The sequence below is a fragment of the Botryllus schlosseri genome, chromosome 7 (genome assembly GCF_051294905.1).
Source record: "Botryllus schlosseri isolate E-star chromosome 7, Bs_hap1, whole genome shotgun sequence".
NCBI classification, from domain to species: Eukaryota; Metazoa; Chordata; class Ascidiacea; order Stolidobranchia; family Styelidae; genus Botryllus; species Botryllus schlosseri.
Window position 1 is genome coordinate 5,036,594 of NC_137242.1, and position 26,227 is coordinate 5,062,820.

Below are 26,227 nucleotides of genomic sequence, written 5' to 3' on the forward strand. Positions count from 1 at the left end.
CTATAGAACTAGAACTAGTAAAAAAACGTCAGTTAGTAGACCGCCAACTAACATAATGAGTAGTTTGTACAATTCTGCATCAAACCTTTCAAAACGGTTCGTGTTCACATGAACCTGAATCTTTCATGGGTTCGCACCATCCCTAACGCCTACCTCACTTTAAAGAAATTTCAACAGGACCACGATAACACGTACGATGTCAACGCGACAGCAGCAAATTGAGTTACATGCATGTGTCGTAATGAAATTAGTTGCATTTCGGGTTGATTTACTTTCTCTGAAGGTTCACCGGTAAAACAAATTTGTTTCATAATGATATTGATCCGCCAGCTAAAAATTTAAGAACGGTGCTTAGCATCGAAGGCCTCGCAAGGCGCATTCACAATATATACTCATTTTTCTCACTCATAACATAACAGTTTCTGGGTCTATTTTACTATAGTATCGGTCTTGATATACAGGAGACTAGAATCAATTGATATTGAATGACACGAGTCATATGACATGGTTGAGTCATGAGCAATGACTCTATAAGTGCAAGTCGATCAATACACAAAGTGATCAAGTCGAAGATGCGTCATTCTCCATTTTTATAAAAATGACTCGGGTCAATGAAAAATTACGATTCGATTCGTTACAACGCTGTTGATATATATACACAAATGCACATGCACGACAGGCCCACCTCTTTTTCGTTCGGATATATCTTTGATATTGTCGTCGTGCATTCCATTTCTACTCGACCCGTCGTAGTTCTGGAAGAACACGCTTAGTGTTTCCCAGGCAGAGGTACAGCTGATGCCAGTCACCTTCTTCACGCATCTTCCAAGTTCTATATCTTCATGTTCGGTGTAAAGTTGTCCGATGCATTCCGAGAGCTTGGGTCCGACTTGGCGCAGCGTTTCACTCGACATTAAAATGCCAGGACCGCCCTAAGAGTGAACAATCCGTATGATCGAAATTGTCAATAAAAGACTAGTGGCCAAAGTATTCAGCGTTTCTATACTCGAGCAATAGTATAAGAAGCACCGTAACTTTCTACGCAATTGCAAAGAGAAGTAGCAATTTATAAGACCTATCAAAATTAAAGTAAATGGTAATCGGAAAAGTTCTCCAGTAAGTAGATTCAAAAAGTAGGTTTACTCAGTGGGTCTCATACTTCGAACAGTTGATAGCATCCGAAAATGCAAAACCAACGCAAAATGGCCAAGGGCATCACAAATAGGTGCAATTTTCGAAAATGTATTCAGCTACACCTGTGCTATACAGGGGCTTTTTCGCCAAGTTTTCATGACAATTGCACTCATGAAAGTGCTGTAACTATATCTCAAAACTTCTTTTTACTTCTAGAGTTCAGGATGTGGAAAGTAGTACCGTATTCGCTGTTTAAGTGGAAGTGGAAGTAACCTAAAACAGCGCTGTTCAACTGCATGGTTGTAGGCCTTAGAGCAGACCTGGGCCAAGTGCGGCCCGTGAAAAGTCGACTGGAATCGAAAACATATAAGTCCTACATTTGAATGTTGCTCCGAGGCGTGGACTAAAACCACAGGATGTAATAACTGAAAAGGAAATTTGTTTACTTTGAAGCCTGTTCATTGATATGCCGCGATTACGCGCACATCTCATGGACGCGTAATCCAGATTCGAAATATAGTCAATACAGCAAAGTATGCCGTGACAATTAAAGTAACAAGAAGTCACTCTTTCCATATAGTTTAGTTCATTAAAATATTATTTGTTGCCATTGTCACATTACACATTACACGGTCTGTGCTTTATATTGTTCCGTGATACGTTTCAAAATCCCTCATTCGTAAAACAAGTCATTATGTTGCGGTTACCCGCACGTGCACCTGCACCTGCACAAGACAGGTGACGGTTGCACCTTGATTGAGATAAATTTGAATTAAAACTTGAGGAGGTCCGCGAGGGTCCGTGATGGTCCAAAGGTGTCCGCGAAGCCAAAAGGTTGAGAACCACTGAAATAGGCTTACTACGGATTTGGTGTATTATGTGGAGCGGGGTGCACGAGTTTTGAAAGGGTGGAAGAGGATTGCCCTAAAACAGGGGTGGGCGATTATTTTCCTTCGCGGGCCAAATGAGAACTAGGAAATACCTTGGCGGGCCGAGTGAAAATTTTTAGCTATATTCTCCAGCGTATATTATTTTTATTTCTAAATCACATTGTTAATAAATGCTGCTCAGTGAATGTGTTGATGTTAGGTAATGAGAAAGTGGCGGTTTATTAAAAATAATTCTATCTGCCGTCATGATTCGAAACAATGTTAAACATGATAAATTTTCAAGTCTCTCTAAACCCCTATCCGCGTTCTTCTATTAATACTCTAACACAGTGGTTCTCAAACTTTTTTAGACACGCCAGCTTTATAATGGTGAAAATTTCACGCCCAAGCCCCCCTATTATGATACCACAACATATTAAAAATAGCAACCAGCATGCTAACAATACCGACGGATAGCTTGATGGCATGGAAGGTTATGGATGTTGATGAAAGAATTTTGTAATATCAAAGTCGGACAATACACAGAGCAATAAAGTATAAGCTGGGGTTAAATCACGTGGAGCGCGAAAAATATTTCATTCAACTTCAACTTCACGCCTACCTTGAGATTCATTTACGCCCCCCCAGTTCGAGAACCACTGCACTGAAATGTATATGGGATAGTACAATGCTTGGCTTGGTTTCTGCATTCCGACCAGTGTGCAGTGCAGCTCAAATACCCTTGATGTTGAGCGAAGTTTGCAGTTTTTCTGAAATTCACCCTCCCTTGACCAAGTGTTCCGTGTTTTTGTCATAATTAAATCCTTAATCTCGGCACTATACTCGGCAAAAACTAAAAAGGACGGGCTTATCCCTAATTCCAGTATACAACTATTTAGTGCTATTCTAAAACATATTTGAATTTCAGCTTTCGGCTTTCTCTTTTTGACATGTTCGTTCATCCTTTATGGGTGATAGATATGATGAGTCATATAATAGTAGCGAGCACTGATTGACTTGTTTCTCGAATTAGGGATTTGGAAACGCCTCAAGTAACAATTTGGATCACGTAGCCTACCATATAATGCGCAATGTGACAATGGCAACAAAGAAGGTTTGACCGAAACTTTATGGAAATAGTGATTTTTTGTGAATTCGATTGTTACTCATACTTTTCCACATTGCCTTTATTTTGAATCTGGATACGCATGCGAGGTAGGCCTACGTATAGGCAGGGTACTCGTGGTATATTAATGAACAGAGCATGCTTCAAAATAAACGAATTTCCCATTCAGTTGGCACATCCTATGGTTTTAGTCCACGCATAAACATTCAAAATGCAGGTTTATTGTTCTGAATTCTGAGCAACCTTTCGCGGGCCGCATTTGGCCCGTGGGCCGCACTTTGCCCAGGCTTGCCCTAAAACATAACCATGTGAGTATAGTACAAGTAGGATAAACTATTTCAATAGTCCGGAAAAGTCAAAGTACTTCGTTTCTGACCACCTCTGATACTGGATGTATGCTAGTATGGATTGGGTCACGGTTCGGCCCTGAGACCAGTGGCGTAGCAACCACTTGGCACTTATGGCTCTGCTCCATGTGCGGCAGGGCGGCAGAATGTGAGGTGATGGCCTATTTCTATAGTCAACACTACAGAAGTACGGGAGAACGTGGGTAATGCGGGAGTAGAGGCGAAGTGATGACCTTTTTTAGTCAACACAAGAATTCCAGTAAATATAATTGAAAAGATTAAAACTATTTCAAAATTTGGCGGCATTTCAAGTTTCAACGAGAGCCATATGCGGCAGCCTATGCTTATACGCCAGTGCCTGAAGCCTTACGTATACCCCATTGAGATATTGGCAATATCATGTTGCAACATACCATACAGTAGTTTTCGCCGTACAAATAGTCCTCCGCGTGCTTCCCATAACCCGCCTGACCGAGAAAGTGGGCTTTGCTGGAATCGATTTTGCTCAGATATTTCACCAGCTCATCTATTTTGACGTAGGCGTCGTCGTCTGCCCGTAAGAACCAGTGGAATCTGTTCGCAAACGACGATATTGATCAAACCTCAAATGGCGGGCAGAGATGATAATGCATATGATATATATGGCGAGAGGGATGACACAAGTTCAGTTTACGCAGATGAAAATGAGAGTGAAAGCTGGCTGAATTGAAAGTTGAAATTATTGAATTGAAGCTGGCGGGCAGGACCTACTATCGGTTTGCTGATACCGGCAAATTGTGTTCTTACTGGGGTACAGACGGAAGATGATGGACCATGATAATTTGTACGTACAAGTTGAGGCTATGTAAACAACGGAACACCAACCCGTCCTACGCACTTTTCGAGGTAATTGTCGTGCATGAATTTGAACATCGAGAAACTTTTCTTTTGCGGTGGATATGATATGTCGGCGACTCCGGGTAGAGATACCACGCTTACTCTGTTCTGCATCATCTTCACGGATCCATCACCAATACTTGAGTTTTTGTTATTGTTAGCGAAAATCTGCACCTTCACTTTGGGGTGTCGGGCCCACGTATCCAGAATGGCAGCAACTCGTGAATTCATGTTTTCGTTGGTGGACATTATTCCTGAAGCATTTTGCAAAAGGTTATGGAAACAACCATAAACAAGACATATCGCGGGATGGTACAGTAGGGTCAGTATAACAACGTCACGCACATCACATACAGATGCATTCTAATTTTATGTCTTTACGATCACGGTGCACATGATGATGATTACGATGACATATATGTTTCTGTTGCTGATATCATCAAGAACATTCTGCTGATTCAGAAGCCTTGTATATATAGTTTCAGCCGAATGAAAAGGCAGTACAATACAATACAATCCAAAACAATAGGCCTACGTCGATTACTCTTGCTACATTCCAGTCATTCGATGCAACCCATACAACGTACCATACAGAACAACATTCAAGACTCTCATCTTTCTATTTCAACGGTCTGTATTGACACAGCGATTTTTCTTCGAAATTTCCATTTCAACATGAGCAATTTGAGTTTATTACTAATGATTGGATTATGATTGTTAATTTGAACACCTATGGTCTATTGTCATCGTGCCATTATCTAATTCAGTGGTTCCCAAATTGGGCGATATCGCTCCCACGGAGAAGATTATTGGTCGAAAATGTTCGGACATTCAGTCAATTTTATTGATAGAAAAGCGTCTTAATACTTGATTCATTCTAGCACGAAAAAGGTGAAAAGGAAGTTTTGGAACCGCTGATTCGAACGGAAATACAATCAATCTGATGGCTATGTATATCAACCCTTCGCAACTTACCGATGTACAGAATGCCTTCCTGTGCCTGGAGATTTTTTGCTGAGTATTCACATTCCAATAACTCCAGTATCGAATGGTCGGAATCGGCAATAAAATAGGATCCAAGTAAAAAACCAAGCACGAAACCCAGAATTAATCTTGAAGAGAACGTTCAATATTATGAGCATTATGAAACGTAGGCAGAAAACAAAGTGTGTTACGGTGTGTGTGCAGTGGTGGCTTTTGGGGTGGGCGAGGTGGGTGGGCGAGGTGGGTGGTCTGGTCGCCCATGCACCCCTGGTCGAAGGGGGCCCCGTCTTTGGTATAAGCGCTTTTTCAAGGATTACAGCGAATAAACGTGGATATCCGAGTAAAAGATGATCCCGCACAGATGGGCCAATCATCAAATCATAACTCTGCATTTGTTAAAAAAGTCCCATATATCCCGATAATCATCAAGTCTCTGCATGCGACAGTGGTAGTCTACTTAGATTTAATGTAGTCTATCCTTGTAAGGCCTAATCCAGCGCCTGGCCCAAACCTTGACGTGGTGTGCTGGCATATTACTAATGTTATCAGATAGCTTTCTAGATTAATGTGGTCTATTTAGCATGCAGAAGAGCATCGCTTATCCATTTTTCCAAACTGCATACCATAGGCCTACATCTTCCACATGAAGATATGAGCTATAGTTAACGGGGTCGCCTCTTTTATAATTTGACAATGTTTGATAAAAGAAGGCCCGGGAGCTATAGAGCAATTCAACATTTAGGCCTGTTTCAAAGCCGTGTTATCGTGCCATATACACATCACGTAATTCCTGTCCATATGGCGCAGTAACAGAAATTTGGAAATAATCCTACGGGGGGCTCCTGGGGGCAGAGCTGCGATTACATACTTATGGGACCCCCTGGAAGTCTCGACCAGGACCCCTCCAATCGTAGGGCCACCACTGTGTGTGTGTGTGTGTATATGTGAGGGGGTTGTCAAGGGGGTATGTGTAACGCTTGAACCTATTTTCCAGCAAGGGTTATCTCGAAGATTATAATTGGCCAGTAAAATATTGTTTCACGATTCAGGCTCCTTCATTTTCAGCGAGATATACGTCACAGTGTTTATATTAGACACGGACGTTTCCTTTTTAACGCGTCGTAAAATTGGCATAGGAATCAGGGATATACTATATAGAGCTTGGTAGGAATGTTTGCTGTTTGTAGACCTAGGCCTATTAGGTGCAACAATTTTGCATATACGACAATATTACAAAAGTTACTCTTTTCGTTAAGCTTCGCAAGTAATTCCTAAATCATTTATATAACAAAGTGGTTCTCAACCGGGGATCCTTAGGGTCCGCGAAGTATTTTCAGGCACTCCGTGAAACCTCCAAATTTGCAAAATGGATGACAATTTAATTAATATCAAATCACGAGGCAGTTTCGCTTCATAACTGCTGAAATTCAGTATTCAAATAAACAGAATGGCCATCTCAGAATAAATATTCTACTGAGCAAATTAATTTACTGATACAAACATATTGTTGTTTGGGGATGTCTTGTTGGGGTCCTGGAATTTTGTTTAGGTAGAAATCTATTTTCTCCTGTAATATACATAACCGCTATTCCAGAATAACTTCAAGATGAGCTGCTAAAGATAGAGATGTCTAGGGTGGAAGTTACATTCTGTTTCTCAATTTTGGCGCCATATATATCATGTCATCTGAAGCGCTACGCGTAATTATTACATTCCCACCACCCATCTTTGTGAAAATGGATTTTCGGGACTTGTTCATATCTAATCGACGGCGTGGATTTTCAAGACACGACCGCGTACTCCAAAAAATGCATCCACAGAATTCGCTATAGAAATTCTTCCCAATTTCTACATAAATAGTAAGATATTATTGCCAAGAAAAGTCATATTGTTGCTTTTTATTACTAGCCTACAGATATCATTTGCATAAGACTGATGACGGTTGCACTGTAATTGAGCTAAATTTGAACTAAAACTTGTGGTTGGCGGGGTCCGCCGGGGTTCGTGATGGTCCAAAGGGGCTCGGGAAGACAAAAAGGTTGAGAACCACTAATGTAACATATACCAGTACGTTATGTCAAGATGATTATAGACTATTCAAATTGATCAACGGGACTTACCGATAAGCAAACGTTTTCATGAGTCTGCTAAGCCATATCGCCATATCGCACCAAGTATTCTCTTTGATACGATGAGTGAGCAGTATAAGCTCGATCTAACATCTGTCGGTTAAAACGCCCAAAATGCTTTTCGATCATTGTCGACAAATGATAATAAAAGATATTTTTCTGTTCAATGGCGACCTTCTTGACGGACACGATAATGTCGCCCTTTGGCAATTAGCGTTTCCAGGACTTGCTGGTATAACACTCAGTACAACGTATCATCACGTATTATGCTTCGAGTCGAGTCGAGTATTCGAGTAGGCCTATCACTCATTACGACATCACACCAGATTCTACTACGTCAAAGCTCAAATATGTACCTGTTATGCCGCCATAAAGAATAAAATGCCTGTTATCCGTCACATCATAGATAATTTGATATTTTTTCGACCCTTACGGTTTCATTGCACTTGTTGACAATGTTGTGGGATGATCATGACTTCAGAAATGTGTTATTTCCAGTAACATTCGTAGCTTTGTACTATGTCTCGCATGCTGGGACATGGCCAATCAAGGTTTCAAGGCTTCCTCAGCTGAAAATAGTATCAAAACTATAATTCTCGTTAGTAAATTAACTTTCAGTTGCGAGTAGAGTATAATTTCAATACTCGAAAAAATCGTCTTTTACTACTCGACTCGAATCATAAAAATTATTACTCGATTCAGATTCGAGTACTCGAATCCTTGTGCCCAGCCCTATAGTAGTCTGTCCCAACGCATCCAACAAATATTCATGTTCCTAAACTGGAATAGTTTGTATGAAAGCCAGAAAGAAATATTGCGAGTTCTAGATTTATCATGCAATCGTTTTCTCCCGAGTAACATATTGCGTGGACGGACAGTTCTTATCGTGATAAATATGCACCATGCTGCATGGTTTGCTTGTTTCCATGAAACGGTGGTACCTAACCCCTCTTTGCTATTCTACCACCTGTATCTACAAAACCTTTACCCCGTACAGTCTCAAATAAACTTTATTCGCTGAAATGCACCCGATTCACCACAGATCGCCATGCAAAACCACCGAAATTCTCCTTATTGGGCTGAATCGCAATCAATCCATACAAACAACTGGGCCGTCTCCCGGTTGATATGACGCAACAAATCACTACAACAGCTAACTTTGTTTTCTTCCTAACAAGGCTTAATTTAGTTTTGAAATTCCATTTTATAAATTGTAATCCTATATCCAGGCCTTTAGTATTCTTCTCCAGGTTCCTGTAATTTGAAACCGCCTATAGCAGTGGCGGCTCGTCCTATAGGGCAACTGGGGCATTGCCCCACCTAAAATTCTGTTCAATAACAATTTAACCATTTATAGACGCACAGCGCTCAATATATACCGAGATCACAGCGAAACCCGCGTTCTTCTTGTGCTTTCGCTTGCAAATGCCCATACATAGAGAAGTCTCTGCGAAAATCGAATTCTCTTCTGTGTTTTCGCTTTGTGAATGCCTAGCCGGGGCTTGCCCCGGTAGCGCTCATAACAAGCTTTCACTATCTATTCTCTCAAAGCCGCGCACAATTAAGAAACGGTGATATACTCTCTCCTATTCGTAAAATGGCCGAGCAACCGGGGCATATATGCCTGTCGCCCCTAAGGTGTGATGTAACAATCGTATCTATATCTGAACTCGGATACCGTGATATGCGTTGAGTCGACCTTTGCTGGTATAGGTCGATTTTGATGGTGTTTCGCACCATGATAATTCTTGAAACTTGGTATGTCATGTCGTGATGGTGGTATTTAACACTGTCCTAAGTTTCAGGGTTTCTACTCAAAGTTTAGGGTAGTAATTCCGTTTCCAAAGTCGAGTGTGTGCTGATCCGTCATGTATCGCAAACATATTTCACGCAAAGCCGGTATTGGTCTCCATTAATTTTAACGATGCTCCTTAGCTAGATCCGTCATGAGCTTTTACATGGTATGTCTTGATTTTAGTATCGAACGCTGTGCCAAGTCTCAAGGTTGGCACTCAATGATTAGGGCAGCAATTTCGTTATCAAGTTCGAGTATGGTAAGAGATGTGCGCTGATCTGACACTTAGCCTACCTAACGCATTGCGGATTTCACGCAAAAGCCGGTGTATCTGTGTTCCATACTGAGATAGGTGATGAGATGATGATATCATGAAACAGTTTACTAACATCCTCGGTTTGCATTCAAATATTTAGTTTTATTTTATATTCTCCAATGTCAATTTCACCGTGGAATGGTGGCCTTCGGGCCATTTGCTCACAATTACAACCCCTGTCAAGCGCGATAGCTGTTTCGTTTTCGATGGCGGCTAACAGCTTATCGCTTGATCAGCCTATTCCTCAGTAAATTTTACGCAAAATTAGGCGTTGATCAATTCGTATTAATTTTGACAGTGTACCATACCGAAAACGGTCATGAGGCTACTTCTCGATGATTTCATGTAACAGTGTACCAAGTTTTCGGCTTTCATCCACGTATTGATTCGGTAATATATTTTCCGAATGCGATTTTGCAGCAGACATATAGACAGTAGACCAGTGGTTCTCAACCTTTTTGGCTTCGCGGACCCCTTTTGGCCGTCACGAACCCTCGCGGACCCCCTCAAAGTATTAGTTCAAATTTAGCTCGATTATGGTGCAACCGTCATCTCTCTTGTGCAAATATGAACTGTAGGCTTGTGATAAACTGCAACAAAATGACTTATTTTGAAATTAACATATACTATTTATGTAGAGATTGGGTCGGCTTTTATTATTTCAAAGCTAATTTTACAGCTGTATTTCTTGAAGTACGTGGTCGTGTCTTGAAGATCCGCGTCTTCGATTTGATATGAGCGATGAGTGCCAAAAATCCATTTCAAAAAAGATAGAGACAATGTTCCGTCTAAGCGGCGCACGTGCGCAGTGTTGACATGGTCTCTGTGCACAGAAAATCTAACTTGCGCACAAAAAAATCCGAAAAGATGACCCTTTTTTTAGTCGTTACACACTGTTGTGCAAGGGTCTGCGCAGTAACTTGGTGAATGTGCGCATGACTCGTCAGAAATTAGAGGGAACGTTGGATGGAGGCTACTGCAATATTAACGCGGAACGCTTCCGACGATAGGCTACTTTTGGTGTGATCGCAACATTTATGGCACCAAAATGAACAAAAAATGTTATTAATGAACATATTACGTCCAGCCTGGTCATTGTTATGTGGCATCTCATCTTGAAGTTATTCTGGAATAGTGGTTGTGTAAATCACAGGATGAAAATCAATTTCGTGGCGAGGTTCCAATCCCTTCATCGGGACAAATAAGAAGAAATACTTCAGAAATTTTTATTTCAAACGACTGTTCGCTAATTAGATGAGACTGACAACTTCAAATCGAAAAGGGTTTGCAAACATTAACGAAGTCACCCTATTTGACCTTACTATCTCCATATTTTCATTTTTTCCACAAACCCCACTAAAACGCCCCTAAACAGCAATATGTTTGTATCAGTAGGTTATTGGCAATTTGGCAATTAAAATAAATTTGCACAGTAGGATATTTCATGTGAGGCGATTATGATGATGATGTGAGTCATGAAGTTTTAGCAGTTGTGGTGTGAAACTACCTCATGCTTTCTCAAGCTTTAAAAAGTTAAAATTAGGTTACCAATCATTTTGAAAATTTAGAGGTCTCGCGGACCCCCTGAAATTGCTTCGCGGACCCCCGGTTGAGAACAACTGCAGTAGACACTATAGACCGTAAGCCGTATGTGTCGTGTGACAATCTCCAGCCTCAAGGTCAAAATCTCCCAAGCTGTACCGGGACCGAATTTCCGAGGCTGCTATCCGTAATTCTTCAGAATGATGTTTTGGATTCAGTATGACATTTCCTTGTCCACTCTATGAGATAACAATTGCGTATGTGTCCGAACTCGTTGACCTTTCCAGTAAGGCATACGCAATCTCTCGATTTATAGTCATTTCCATTTCTGCAGATAAGTAGTCAGGTCAAGTGCGAACATGAATCGTGTTGAATCTTTGCTCCGTACGCCGTTTAGCCAGCTGCCTTTAGAGCAAAAATTAGAGGTAAAGCGACTAGGTCCGTATCAGCCTAGAAATTGCCCATTGGTCCAATCTTACGCCGGAGGAAAACGCACTCGTGCCTTTTCTTCAGCGCATTTCGATAAAAATGAATGGCTTACTTATAGCGAGGATAAAAACGCCTTGTTTTGCTTTTACTGTCTTTTATTCGACAGTGCCGGTACCGGAAGCAGTTGCTCTTGTTGGAACAAAATTGGTTATCGCGATCTGAAGCATTTGTCAGAGCGTGTGAAAGCGCACCAAAAATCCCAAGTGCACATGGCTAGTGCAGTTAAATATAAATATTGCACATTTTTGTGAGGCAATTTCGCATATTCGGGGGAATGTACACTTCGCTGGTGACACAGCACTTTTACGTCGTGGGATAAGTGTGCAAAACCTGCTTGTTGCGGCTTACGAATGTTGCGATATACTGATGTCCCAAATCCAACATCGTCTGAATAGTGACCAGTTGGTTACTTTCGCCCTGTTAAATCCGAGAAATTTCCCTGCCTACAAAATTCATTTTCCTTCTGGACTACTGCGCAGCGTGCCTCGTTATTACCCGATGATCGACATTGCTCGGTTGGAGAGCGAGTTGACTTGTTTGTATTCTAATACATCCTTTTCGGAAGTTAAAACCACTAGTGAACTTTCAAAATTCCTAGTTGAAAATTCGCTTTCGATCAACTTTGCTACAGTAACTAGCTTTCTGAATATCATTTTGACCACCCCGATTTCATCCGCGGAATCCGAGCGCAGTTTTAGCACATTGAAACGTATCAAGACCTTACTCAGAAACAGGATGGGCCAAGATAGGCTTAATGCGTTGGCTGTTCTCTCGATTCACAACGACGTGGTTCTGGGAATTCCAGATTTCAATTAACTCGTTATTGAACATTTTGCTAATAAGAAATCACGTCGCGCACAATACTTATACAAGACATAAATTAATGCTGGTGGGCGGACGACTGTACACATCATGTTCTTTCCGAATAATTTCAATCAAAAGTGAGCCCAGGTAACTCAACCATGTCTATGGCTAAGGAAAAGTGAGTGGTTTTCATCCTTATTACTCGAGGCACACTGACAGTTAATTTACCGATATATTTTGTTATGGCTATGGAAAAAAAGTAAAAAATTCATCAAGATGAAATAATTTATTCATGAAATTGTTTAATGCGATATGTGCTCGCATTTCAATTTAACACAATGCTTGGATTCCTTCTTGAATGATGGCAGGCAGACTCGTAATTAATCTTCCATGGATAACAGCTGGCTTTTTATAATGTTTTACGTTTATGGGTGCCACCGCTTTGATTCCCTATCCCCTGGTCGTAACGCATCAGGATCGTGTACCAAACACTTTCGGACGGGCTTAGAAAAACGAGGGCAAATCGATTTGACTCGCTTTCGGGACGAGAATCCTACCATATACAAATCAGGTCGGAGGCGCTGCAGCACTTTACAGAATTGCTGAGCATGGAACGATTAAAACACCACAAGGTGTCATGCGAATGCTCTTTGTAGGTAGTTGGTCTGTGTATTTTTTGGTATAGTCTTACTCGGCGCTTGCGTAATCTCTACCACGAAATCATAACGCATGCTACTAAGGATACCCTGATGATTGATTCGTGGCATGGGAACGATTCTTAGTTCGCGTACATTTTGTAAAATAATCATTTGAATAAAAAACAATGAATAAAACATTTGTTACCGCACTTCAAGTCACGCCACCGGCAAACCTCTCGCGGCACCTACGTTAAAAATCATTGTTTACGGGAAATTCATGTGACCATCATGAACATTGAAAAACGCTACTGTGACGTCATATTGATAACAAGTCGCTTGCGGCCCTTGCCCCACCACCCGATATTGTCACGAGCCGCCACTGGCCTATAGTAATTACGTTTCGCACACACGGTTCGTCAGATTCCGATACACTGTAGTTCAGTGGAGTGGTTCCCTAAGTTTTTCAGTTGGCGACTCGATTTGTTGATTTGAACATCTCGCGACCACGCTGCCTGAACAACTAATTTTAAGAGTTGTATAGTATACGCGTGGCGCATTTGAAATACGTTTTACATATAGTACTTATATATGTAACCATATAGCAGGGAGTATCCTCAGTTTAATAACTGACTTATTGTGACAACCTCGAAATTCGTGTACTCTTCGTATTGCAGTGTTTTTCAACCGTCCTATGCGCCGCTGAGCACTTTGTGCACTACGAAACGCCCGACGTCTGTGCACGAGACACTTGGGCAAGTGACTTTATAACCCGAAAATTAGCCCTTAATCTAACGCTGGGGCGGCCGCGGAAGGAAACTAATGCGGCCGTCTACGCGGAATAGGTGCACTGTAAGCTAAAACGCGTGCATTTATGCACAAAAAAAACACACAATAATCGATTTTTTTTTAGATGCCACATTGCGTGGTAGCGATGTATGTCATAATATTGTGTGGTCTGAAGTGGCATGTCAGTACCTATCGCTGCAGAGCTCGAAATTATGTACCTGAAATACCTCCACACTGTGGATCCACAGGCTCTTCTCGAAACAATATTTTATTTTAAAAGAATCGGTTGTGGAATGTACAATAAAAGAAACAGTGTAAGTTGCCGTTAAATATGACAATACAAATTGAAAACATAACAATTTTTTGACACAGTAAGACAGGATTTTATACAGTAATAACAGAGATTCTTGCAGGTACAGAACTGCAATACACAACTGAATAGTATGTGCTGTGCATGTTGAAATGAACCCAATCATTTTCGGATGACATTCGTCAGAGGTAATCGTCAGCAACTAGTGGAGAATTGGAAATAACATTGTATATCAACAATCGTATCACAAAATAGGCCTTCACCAGCATGAAATTTCGCGAGAGTGAGCGTTTAATGCACTATTCCCATGCAGGTGGTGCACAAACTTCTGTTGACAGAGTTTCGAATGGTGTATTTTGATCAGATATAAAATACACCAACCGAAACTCTGTCAACAGGAGTTCGTGTACCACCTGGGAATATTGGATTGAATGCTCTCTCGAAATTTCATGCTGCTGACATCATATTTTGTGATACGATTGTTGATATACAACGTTCTTTCCAATTCTCTACTAGATTTGCTGACGAGTGTCGACCGAAAATATTCGGGTTCATTCCGATAAGAATATACTATTTAACAGTGATAACAGTATAAAAGAACTGGATTCGGAACTAAAGCAAGGTGTATGTACAGTAATGTTGTCAATAAATATTGTTTCTCAAAAATTGTCTGGTTTCATGATCAAATGATTGATTGAATTGCCAAAATGCCATAGTAAACCAATTTTGGCTAAACAGTATGTTATTTTGGAACAGCCCTAATATACAGTGCCACTAAAAACGAAAAATTTACTAATGAAGGCATAGCAAAAGTCTAGCCACTAAAAAAAAACGAATTATTGTGCAAATGCAAAAAATAACGAAATCCACTATGTACAGGTACATTCCATAACAAAAGAAAGCACTACTCACAGTCCAAGTACTTGGAGCAAGGGAGATTAATTAGCCTACATTTTTTCAATCGATTGCTGGGCATTCTGATATTTTTTCCAAAAATTGACGAACTTGTTCGACTGGAATCCTGAATTTTTATCACCAACAAGGACACGTTGAATGAATGGCAATATTTGAAAGACCTTGGGATAACTAAGATCCCATGCGGAATAGCATGCTACGAGATCAATAATCATCTCAAACGGTCTTCTTTCGTTTTCGGATCTGCGCTTGATGGTGATGCGATTGGCCGCAATCCACGACTGTTCATCTCCATTCTCATGACGTGCAATCAAAAGATGTGGAGGTGTCAACTTTGAAGTCGTTAAATCGACTGTATGTGCCTGGAATTAAAACAATATGTTAGCTTTAAATGATATTGCTAAATGTTCATGTGCGAATCCAGAGCACATGACCAACTTCAGCTAGAAATGCTTATTTGAGACTTCTCATAATGTAATGACTTTCTCTTGACTCGAGTCATTAATTTCTCAAAACACAAAAACGACTCGAAACAATCTGTGTATTGACTCGACTTTAGTCATAGCGCATGACTCGAGACTCAGATGGCCAAGAAAGACATTTCCACCGTAATTTTGAATAATACTAAAATAACCACACTATTGGCATTTCTTCTATTCGTACTGGCACTAAAAAATGCTACCAGAAACTACTAAAAGGAAAATCAGTGTATTATAAATGCGAATAATTCGGTATCACCAAACAGTCATAAAAAATGGGTTCAACAGAACTGGAACTGGAAACTGAGCAGTCATCACAATGATTTGGACTCGGACTTGAGTCATAACACCATGAATCGGACTCGAACCTCTACTTGTTGACTTAGAATCGGACTCGACTCGGCGGTGAATTGAAAATGACTCGACTTGATTCGAGTCAATCCTATAAAAGTGACATTGAGTTGTGACTCGGAGCCTTGTGACTTGGTTACGACCCTGCTTCTCATACTAAAGATATAAATGTAGTTGAATCGGCGAATAGTTTAAAGGGGCACTGTTCTCTAAAAATGATGTCGTCTCAAATTGAAGGGCGAAACGAGAAATAGTTTTAGGCCACAGCCATATTCTTCACAATGCCACCGTAAAGGAGCTGCAATTTATTGAATTTTTTACATGGGAATCATGCTCCAGCAGTCACACAGAAATCGAACTTTATATCGTTGTCAGCCGATGTTATGAAGGAAATATGTCATACAAGCAAAGGTCGTTTAAACACCGCGTGCAACGGAAGATGTTCAGTCAACTACAGAAGACAACTATATGAAGTTCGATTTCTGCGTGACTGCTGGAGCATGATTCCCCTGTGGAAAATTCAATAAATTGCAGCTCCATTACGGTGGCGTTCTGAAGAAAATGGCTGTGGCCTAAAAATTTTTCTCGTTTCGCCCTTCACTTTGAGACCACATAGTTTTTAGAGTGCAGTGCACCGTTGACAAGCTTAGCTCCAAAGGGCAAATTTATAATAAGTTATTATATTATTCAATTATTAATTGAAGCATTAATTTATGCACCAATTGTGTTCAGATGCATAAATTTCTCAACATCATCAGAATCTTCAGGGGTACCAATGAACCTCGGACCTCGTTCGATCATAACTTGTTAGCTGCTTATTCTTAGAGGGGCTCTGCGCTATAAAAATTATGAGGTCCCAAATTAACTCGCAGGTTGAAAAAAAATTTGCCATAGACATCGTCTTCCGAAAGCCACCGTAATGGTGCTGCAATTCAATTATGGTTAACATACGAACTGCTTTAGGAGGATTTGTCCTCCTTTTTCAGGTTTTTCAAATTGTCGTCCTAGGACGCCTAAATGTCTTCCTTTTTGGCAACTCCAGTACTGTTAGTGTGAAAATCCTCTCCCGATTCCAAAATATGACAAACATATAAATTGAAAGAATTTTGCATAAGACCCGTTACGCTCGAGCTTCCGCGTTTCTTAACCCATTGCGAAATTTATGGTGCGTTAACTTCACCATCGCTTTACTCGTTGTGACTTCTATATTTTCGCAAAGGGTTAAGAATTGATGACTCGCAGCCACGTCAGTTGGTCAGCTCCATTACGTCGAGCGCAGTGTTTAGCATAGCATAATATACCTTCGTTTTAGGACGGCTCAAGAATTTCGATCATATTGAAAGATTTTATTAATAGAACTTTTATGTATATCTAAAACAGAGGTCTCAAACTCAAATATGCTAGCGGGCCAATTTCCTACTTTTTGATGGCGCCGCGGGCCGCAGGCACCAATAATAGGGGAATTCAATGTATTTCCGAGTAGGCTTTATTTGACGGGACCTTGCAGACTGACATTCCACACACATCTTGGAAATGTGATTTACTATTGTGAATTCATGCCTGCCACGAAAAAAATCACATTTTAAAATATTCGAACACAATTGTTGCTGCCCTTGGCATAGTTGCTGTATATTTAGTTGTAGTCACCATGCGACTGTACAAATGCATCGGGAAATCGTAAAACTATCGTGTTATAGTTTTGCAGCTAGCGGACATTTGAATTGGCACAATTATAGGTAGAATACTTTAGAATTTTAAAAAGATTGATCTGATATCACGATATCAGAGCATTGGAGCAGTGCCGCCTAATCCGGGTTTCGATCATACTCCTGATAACAACGCTATTGATGATGTCATTACCCAAGTCAAATTGAATCAGCATTAGATTTACGCTCAAATGTTGGAACAGATCTATTATAACTTGAATATAATGATTACTGTGTCATAACGTTAGAAATTTCCAATCGCCGAAGTATTCATTGACCTTCCATTGCGTGGTAACTTTTGAAATTGATGTAATAGTGAAGTTTGATGAGTAGTTTCAGGTTTCTGGAGTAGTTTTGGGGCAAATTTCCAGTTTTCAAAGTAAAAAGGGATATTTGGCAGTTAAAGATTGTCGAATACTGCGAAATCCTAAATACCGTCACGGGCTGCATAAAATGGCCGCGTGTTTGAGACCTCTGATCTAAACTGAAGCAGATCCATACTAGACAGGTAGCAAATCTTACCTGACAAAGACATATTGCACTCAAAACATTGTTCGACTTTATTTTCTTGTCTGTGAGAGCCTTCTGGAGTTCGAGCAGGATATGAATTTCATCGTCTTCATTTCCCTGCAAACAATTAGAGTCATAATAGGCACAGGTGAGGGACATTCCTGCAATTCAAAAGTTTCCATTCCATCCATCACATTCCATTTTAGATAAAGGCAAGTTTGGGCATTAGCACTGTACGCAAGTTGTGGAATTATTGATTAAATGCGCGCTACCTCGTTTGCTATCATCTGAAGACTACTAATTCTTGTCTGCTTTATACACTCGTATTCCGTCGGTGTCACTTGTCAGTGTTTGATTTGTTATTAGTACTGCGCATTGTGCAGTACACGGCGTTGAATTACGTTGTCAAAAATTGATGCAACACAAGATTCTCGATGGCGTAAATTCTGAATTTATTCGATTAGTTTGAGCAGCAACATTCTATGCTGATTTCACCAAACTTACGATCCTTATTTGATGTACAAATTCGACTTCATCGTTAGAAACGTAGATTTCATCGCGCGCTCCGAGAAAACCATCTCTTATTGCGATTTGACGAGCAAATATACCTTCTACAAATTAAAGTGCATTATTTGCATCGATGAGGACCGCAAGCCGCGTTCAAAATATTTCAGCGGGAAATCGCATTGCGTAGCATTGTGCGATGCGATATGCGTGACCAGACGAATCTCTCTTAAATGGTCGCGGCCCCGCGTAACACTGATAATACGACTTCTTGAATTACAACTGAATATTAGAGTCAGAATGGCCATTTTAAAAGATCGTGGTTTTGCGTTTCAAAAAGAGGGATTTCGACACCACCTGGTTACGCGCCTGCCGCCACCCCATGCAAAAATAAAAGTAAGTGCCTATGACTGTAGCACTGTTAATTATCAAGCATGATACCAACCTCTTGATCAGTCTGATTTCCAAAAACTTTATCAAGAGTGAGAAGCATTTCCATGTACTTCTCATGCATTTCTTCAACACTTCTATCAACAAGCAGTTGAAACTCATGTCTGATCTATTGAAAATAACAATGCGTTACTCAGAGCTGTTAGTCATGAATATGCACATCACTTAAACAGGTTACCTAGAGTAAGTAAATTCATCCATATTATTCATTTTAAAACACATAGCCTAGTTATTCAGAATAACGCGAAACAATAACTTCATATTGTTTAATTATTCGCTAAAAGCTTTTCGACTGACCCTCATCAGTAGCGAACGTCAGTGATAGGGTGGATCAAATTCGAAATGTAAGAATTATTTTGTGTCTAAGATGTAATAATGACAAAAACAAACAACTAGTAGACGGGCAACATACGGTAGTAACGATACAATACAAACGTTAACGAGTACATATTCGAGAACACAGCACACATTAATGAAATATTCCAAGGGTTTAGAGGCGTTCATTCTGCCTAATTGACCATGTTGTTTCGTAGTGAGCTAACAAAAATATCCGCCTCGTGCAACAGCACGACCAACTTTTCAGCTATGGCGCTGCAATTTGGAAGAGCTAAAAATTTTTTAGTTGTCCAAGCCTGGTATAGTGTACACTGTAAGCATGTCATGTAATGGGAAAATAGTGTATGCTAATGCAATAGGAAGATAAATATGCAATATAATTGCTTATTTTGCCGAGGCACACAAACAATTTCAATTTACTGATTTTCGAAGTTATGACTGCAAATTGAAGTCATCTGTAAAGAATGAAAGCCCTCACCAGTCTAATATCTCGCAGCATTGGAAAGCTCTTCAAAATTTCAGCAACGCCACCAAATTCTAGCACCTTTAACTGATTGCGTCTGTCGTGATGAGTGAACTTCATGAGAGTGATGACATTCGGCCAATTGGCACCAGGTCTATTGAACTCTGTTTCCAACTGCACCCTGGCGTCTTCAATCGGTATATTAGGGTGACCTTTTGAATAAAATGAAACTTATAAATAATAAAAAAACGAATAACAATCATCCAATCACCTGATGAGCCTAGACACAAAGCATGCGCTCTCCATGAAGACGTACCAGATGCCTTTGTCTTTTGTCTGAGATTCCTCAACTTTTGCGACAGCTTTTTCGAGAAGTAATACTGAAAAGCATTTGATCATGAATGCACTTTAATATATTGAATTCGGATAGGATTCGGGCAGTAGGTCATAGTCAAGAGAAGACGGTGCTTCATAGCAAAACAAGTCCAGTGTCTTCATATTTTTGTGTCTCTTTTTACAATGGCTACAGAGATCTTCATATTTTGAATACACTATGCCACAGATCCTGCATGACATGATAACACTCGGATGTTGTCTGTGACAATAAATGTGTAGACAGCAAATCGGTAGTTCCGATAAAAGGGCACAACCAACACTTTCCATTAGACATTCTACTAAACCATATTAAGTAATTGAAACAGGTCAAGTGCGAAGAAAGATGTACATAACTTCATCTGCAAATGAGGTTTCATCACTAGGTCTATTATGATATCTTCAGATGAAATTATTAAACAGCATTAGCTCCCATTTTCATGGTCTGCTCTTAAGGCGCATCAAGCTGCTAGATCGAAAATAGGTAATCTATATCTACTCATACCGCTGGGCGCTGGTGCTGTATTTGAAACTCGATAACATGAACATAACATTATTTACAGATGATGTTGAAAATTTACATAAACGAATTACCTTGCAGTAAATCAATGTGATCCCTCTCCATTCCGTTTTGAACTAAAAACATCTCCATTCCCTCGCTATATGCTATTTAGATTCACGTAACAAAGACCGACAGATTCACTATATATTTCACTCACTCTGGTCCTGCGTGGTAACGATCGATTGTCTCAGGATTGCGTCATACAGTCACGTGACTCAGTAAGTCATGCGTAAAGAAGAGACAGTTCATCAATGATAAAATACAAAGGGTACTACTAATAACTGAATGATTGCTATACTGTTGGCAATGATAGCGGTACCCGATACGAGTAAAATGTTCAACGTCGGGGTGTTTCATACATATTTGTATGACAAATTTCTTCAGTAAGTTCGGTAGGGAAATAATATGATCAACCTTTTATTTTATCGCAATCTCTTAGTATGTTGATCTGATAATTTGTTTATAATAAACTGAAATGAGTAACAAGCGATTAACTATAAGGATTAACGTGACTATCGTAGGTATGTAAAGTCAGATCAGAGCAAACCTCAAGACAGCGAGTCGTCAGTCAGGTATTGGTACAGCATGACCATAATATCTGATCACCAACCTATTTGCTTGAAGCCCGGTACCACTGTCGGTTACAATCTTGGTTATTTATAACTGTAATAATATTGTTAATTAAACACTGCAGCCTGAAGTAAAATCTATAACTTAGGACATACCGATCAAATCACATTTTGCGAGGCTTTTCGGCGTGTATCAATATTACCGCGCTTTAGGCTGCCTGGATATATCACATCAATAGTAACCTCGTGAAGTTTCAGAGTGGAGATTAGCAAGCGACCTCTCAAACTCCCTCTCAATTGATATCCGGTATGAATGCTTGACACCACAGGAAATTTGTCCGGAATGACTATACTGATATGCATGTGAGCTCATAGACACATCATATGAGCATTAACCCATATCTTATGACATTCACTGATGATGTGTGGACGTGCACACAACATGGCGGATTCTCGATGTCAGATCTCAGCCGATAATATGTGTCAGCCAAATATTGTATATACCTATGCACAATGTTGTGTCTCATTCAACGCTGTGAATTTACAGTGTGTGAAATTCTGAAACAACTCTTCCTTATCAGAAGTTTAAAGCGCTCTATTACAAATTCATCGTATCCAAGTACAAAGAATATATCTCACGAACACAGTGATGTATTTTGAAAAACGTCTATTGTTGTTTTGTTTCATCTTATATGCTACAATAATATTACCACTGTGTACATGGGTCAAATTGTTATTTTCTGATCACACTGTCAACAATGAGAGCCGTCCTTTACTAGTGTTGCTGTCTTTTGTTTACTTTTGTATATTTCGTTACTCGTTACTGTGCTATTCGACTTAGAGAATAAATTGATTCATATTAATAATAATACTGCCAAATATGCTTGGGTGACTCCGGCCTTGAAGACTTCGGTCAAATCGAGTCTCCCAGTTTATACCGTGTAAAATATAGTGAGGAAAAGTTAAATATATGTAGGCCTACTATTGGAAGTGGATGTTTGTGAAGAGCGCCTATAGTACATTTCATGGTTGGCGAACTAAAGAATTCTCTCTCACCTCTCTCTCTCTCTCTCTCTCTCTCTCTCTCTCTCTCTCTCTCTCTCTCTCTCTCTCTCTCTCTCTCTCTCTCTCTCTCTCTCTCTCTCTCTCTCTCTCTCTCTCTCTCTCTAATTTATTTAGTATGTGTTGGCGGCAATCAACATACAATCGAATTCACGGATTGGATCCAAAATTTTTGAAAGATTTTTCTTCGTCGTAAAATTTTTAAGTGCGGCGTGATTTGTGTAGTAGCGTCCTTGCGATATGAGACCCGCAGTACACGTGCGAACCGCAGGGGAAAGAACGGATGTGCCCCACCAAGAAATACCAATTGGGAATCACGTTCGTGTCACGAAAAAAAGCTTTTTCCGGTACGCCTGGGAGAGTCGAATATATATTGAATATACCCACAATCCTGATGGGAGATCACAAGATACCAGTTTGTATCTATGTGTGATTACACTGACCAGCAAAATGATTTTATTTGGGCAGAACATCTAGGAGTCGTTTCTGGGGTTTTCATGGTTGATGATATATCACATTAGTTTTGACGGATTGGCTCTATAGTTTAAAACATTCTTATGCTCATAAAAAGCCCAAAATTACTGCATTCATTCCTGAATTTTCACATGGTAGGATGTAAATCGGACCTTGTTCTACTATTGTACTGGGCATAAATATATAATTGACGATATGAAGCACCCTCACGTTGTTCTCAGCATTCCCTCAATTAACATGACTTGATGCGAGATCTTTGTTTTTCAAAAAAGCAGTTCGCCAAGCCTAAAAATTGTACTTTTACGCAACAAAAATGTATTTTCTCCTCTACCTATTGGTCATAGAGGAGTATAAAGCTATCAAATTTGTACTTTGAAAGCTTAACTACAATACTCATATTCATCTGATCTCTTTTGCATTGTAAATGAATAATTTTTCGCTGAGACAACAAAGTGGGATACCTAGTATCCCTATCAAACGAGAAGGTAAAACCTGGTATCTTTGATGGACCTCAGATTCGAATAATGGTGGAAAATCCCAATTTCATATTTGGAAAAGGAGCTCAGTACATGGAATTGCTTCTAGGATGTAGTAAATATTACTCTTTGGAAGATCATATAGCACCCAACTACAAACAGATGATCCGAAAATTGGTATCTGCATATGGAAAACTTGGAGCACACATGAACCTTAAAGTTCACTTACTGCTCAGGCATTTTGATATATTTCCTGATCATCTTGTTGATTAGAGGGATTAGCAAGGGAAAAGGTTCCACCAAGACATTAAGGCAACAAGAGAAAAATATCAGGGCAGATGAGATGAATATATTATGGCAGACTATTTCTGGGACCTTTCGAGAAACTGCACTAAATTGCTTACAAGCGAAATTCGTACAAGAAACATTTTTTCACAAGAACAAGACATTTTTTTCACGCAATATCATTAATTTTGTGGTACTAGAGAATGAATTCCAATAATTTCGGTGCGTATATAGTAAGCCGATATAAATAATTGCATGAGTCCGGAGTTCACCGTTACTGGGGTTTGTTGGTTTTATGGTTTGTAGGGTGTTTTTTCAACAGCTTGTGGTCCGATCGTAATGTACTTTCACCTTTTGTCGTTACTAGGTATAATTCCTGAGCTACAGTTCAAATTCTTCTAGAAATGTGCCCAATGAAGCTGTCGAAATTGTATTGAATTCTTTGAATTCGACATTATCCGGAACGATACCTCGAAAAATCAATCTAGAAATGCGACGGAGGATAGTGCTCACAAATAACGATGCCAAAAAGTGTCGTGCGTAGGGTTGCATTTAAAACAAAAATCGATTTAAAACAAACATGTTTAAAACAAGGCCCTAATTTAAAACATGTTTTTTATTGTTTGTTATGTTTTCTTAAGACGTGACGTCACGGATATTCAATTGTGACGTCATAGTGGATTGGCATTGATAATTGAAAATATAGGGTACAAATATATATATATATAAGTACTATTGCTATCGAACCGACTATTTTGAGTGTTCCAACTATCCCATATCGATATACGTCTGCTACATCGGCTGGTAATTGTCCGTAGGCTCATACAACATGTTTTTTTCTGAAGTATTTACACAATTATGGTATAATTTTACAACTTATAAAAACACAATTTTTAATAAGGCTTTTTTTAAAAACACTGTTTAAAACATGTTTTAAACAAGGTGTTTTAAAACACCGTTTGCTTTAAATGGAACCCTAGTCGTGCGAGTCCTTTTCTGCCCGAGAATGACGCACCCCTGTTGATGAGATGGAGCGTTCTGCTTCTACAATTATAAATTTTCATGCGCAAGATATTTCACTAGAAAATGGGTATGGCACAGAAGCCACGAAGGGCTGTCCGCAATGTGAAGTTACCAAGCAGCTAATAAAAACATTGGTATTTGGCGTCCAGGTGGCACATTATTACGATTGCCGTCCGATGGAATGCGGCCGTACGCTATAAAAGGAATCGAAAAGCTGCCGTGGCCAGGAAATTGGTTGGTCATACCCTTGTGTCTAGCCCGACTTTCAACCCATATGCTCAGCAGTCACAAACTGAATTTTCGCATGTTAAAATGTCCAATTGTCCATGAACATTGAACAAGCATACATAACCAGCGGTTCGTTATGTGGCCATTTTCACATATTTTCGAAGTCATAATGTTCAATGGAAAGCTGCAGCGTATAAATCCCGACTATAAGTGAAGTAATCACTGGAATTCATCCATAATTAGATCGGTCTTGCAAACGTATCTATTCGGTATTGTAATTACAACAAAGTGTGGCTGCGCCAATGATATAGGCCTACTGTGCAGTGTGCACTGTGCGTATGTCTGCAATGCAGACATGACCGGAACGTAATTCTGTTTGTTACCGAGAAAGTGAAGCAAAGTCACGGAGGAAGATTGGAGGTAGTGTTAGTTGATGTAACCACCTCCATAAAGGAATTGTTGATTACGTCGCGTTGCAGTCGGTACTACGATATCGTCAAACTAGCGATCTGACGATCTTTCGCGAAACACCGACCGAAAATCATCAACGACTTTCATTCTGGCACGCGCCTTTATGCAGAAGTGTTAAAATCGCTCTCGGAGAGATTATATTGTAGTTGCGAATGGCAATGACTTATTTATGCTTACGTAGGGATGGTGTGAACGTGAGGTTCACGTTCGCGTTCTGTGTGTGAACCTCGGAAATTTCGAGGTTCACGTTCACAAACGAACCTTGGTAGGTTCTGCACTGTGAACCTTTTTCATGTATAGGCCTAATACAATTTTCACGTCATTATAGCATCTTTCGTTGAAATTTATAGCATTTCTACTGCGGGTCGCTCTATGCATCGTGATAGCAGCATAACAAATCAACACTAAACGAACATGCACCTTGACAATCTCAAAGATTTCACCTGGTTTGTTACAAAAGTTTTCTCGAAATATCCAGTTTTCTGTTTGTGTATATTTAGTGACTCTCTGCTGTGAGCTTGACCCACAATCACATAACATCAACAGCGAAATACGCTACATGTAGGCAGTCAGCGAATGATGCTTATTCAACCAATCACTGGAATTGATATCGCTGTCTGATGCAAAAAATCTAGCAAGCGTACGGTGTCCATCTCGATTTCCTATGTTTATTGTATCATATAAACCAAATCCGTGCGATTGAGGTGTTGGCTACGGATGTATAACTTGTTAATGGGTCAAACGCCGTTTTACACTCAGCTCAATATCAATGGAGTAACACTCTGACGCCGAATACATTGTCCGGTCTTGCCTAGACCGTTAAGGCGTAAGCTTACATTCCCTTGC

The 26,227-nt window shown here is 39.9% G+C and overlaps 2 protein-coding genes across 5 annotated transcripts in view; both read right to left on the reverse strand.

The window, feature by feature from the left end:
• LOC145443584 (chondroitin sulfate synthase 3-like) overlaps positions 1–8,616 on the reverse strand; it is a 29,086-nt gene extending 20,470 nt beyond the window's left edge. Inside the window, exons 1-6 of one of the 3 annotated variants that reach the window (XM_080321531.1) lie at positions 7,457–8,610; positions 5,328–5,464; positions 4,354–4,606; positions 3,890–4,049; positions 810–932; positions 686–755 (exon numbers count right to left, since the gene is read on the reverse strand). In XM_080321531.1, coding sequence (XP_080177657.1) covers positions 686–755; positions 810–932; positions 3,890–4,049; positions 4,354–4,606; positions 5,328–5,464; positions 7,457–7,500 — 787 coding nt within the window. In that variant the 5' untranslated portion in view covers positions 7,501–8,610. Of the gene's footprint in view, positions 1–685; positions 933–3,889; positions 4,050–4,353; positions 4,607–5,327; positions 5,465–7,456 lie in introns of all 3 variants that reach the window. The other 2 variants (XM_080321530.1, XM_080321532.1) reach the window with 2 other exon arrangements.
• Positions 8,617–14,087: 5,471 nt separating this feature from the next.
• LOC145443586 (uncharacterized) lies at positions 14,088–21,586 on the reverse strand. Of its 2 annotated transcripts, XM_080321534.1 has the most exons (6): positions 20,826–21,586; positions 20,131–20,239; positions 19,875–20,071; positions 19,056–19,169; positions 18,119–18,223; positions 14,088–15,422 (listed from the first exon to the last, which is right to left on the reverse strand). In XM_080321534.1, exons 3-6 carry the CDS (start codon positions 19,977–19,979, stop codon positions 15,093–15,095), a joined length of 654 nt encoding a protein of 217 aa, XP_080177660.1. In that variant the 5' UTR covers positions 19,980–20,071; positions 20,131–20,239; positions 20,826–21,586; the 3' UTR covers positions 14,088–15,092. The 2 variants fall into 2 exon arrangements, with proteins under 2 accessions (XP_080177660.1, XP_080177661.1); XM_080321535.1 differs by lacking the exon at positions 20,826–21,586 and having other exon boundaries at positions 19,941–20,071; positions 20,131–20,815.
• Between the last annotated feature and the right edge of the window lie 4,641 nt (positions 21,587–26,227).

Excerpts from the sequence above, each read along its gene's own strand:
- LOC145443586 (XM_080321534.1), bottom strand. The coding sequence starts at position 19,979 with ATGAAGTTCACTCATCACGACAGACGCAATCAGTTAAAGGTGCTAGAA. Across the intron at positions 19,170-19,874 it reads TGCTGCGAGATATTAGACTG|ATCAGACATGAGTTTCAACT; the intron begins GTGAGGGCTTTC and ends TATTTTCAATAG. Across the intron at positions 15,423-18,118 it reads GTGCAATATGTCTTTGTCAG|GCACATACAGTCGATTTAAC; the intron begins GTAAGATTTGCT and ends TTTTAATTCCAG.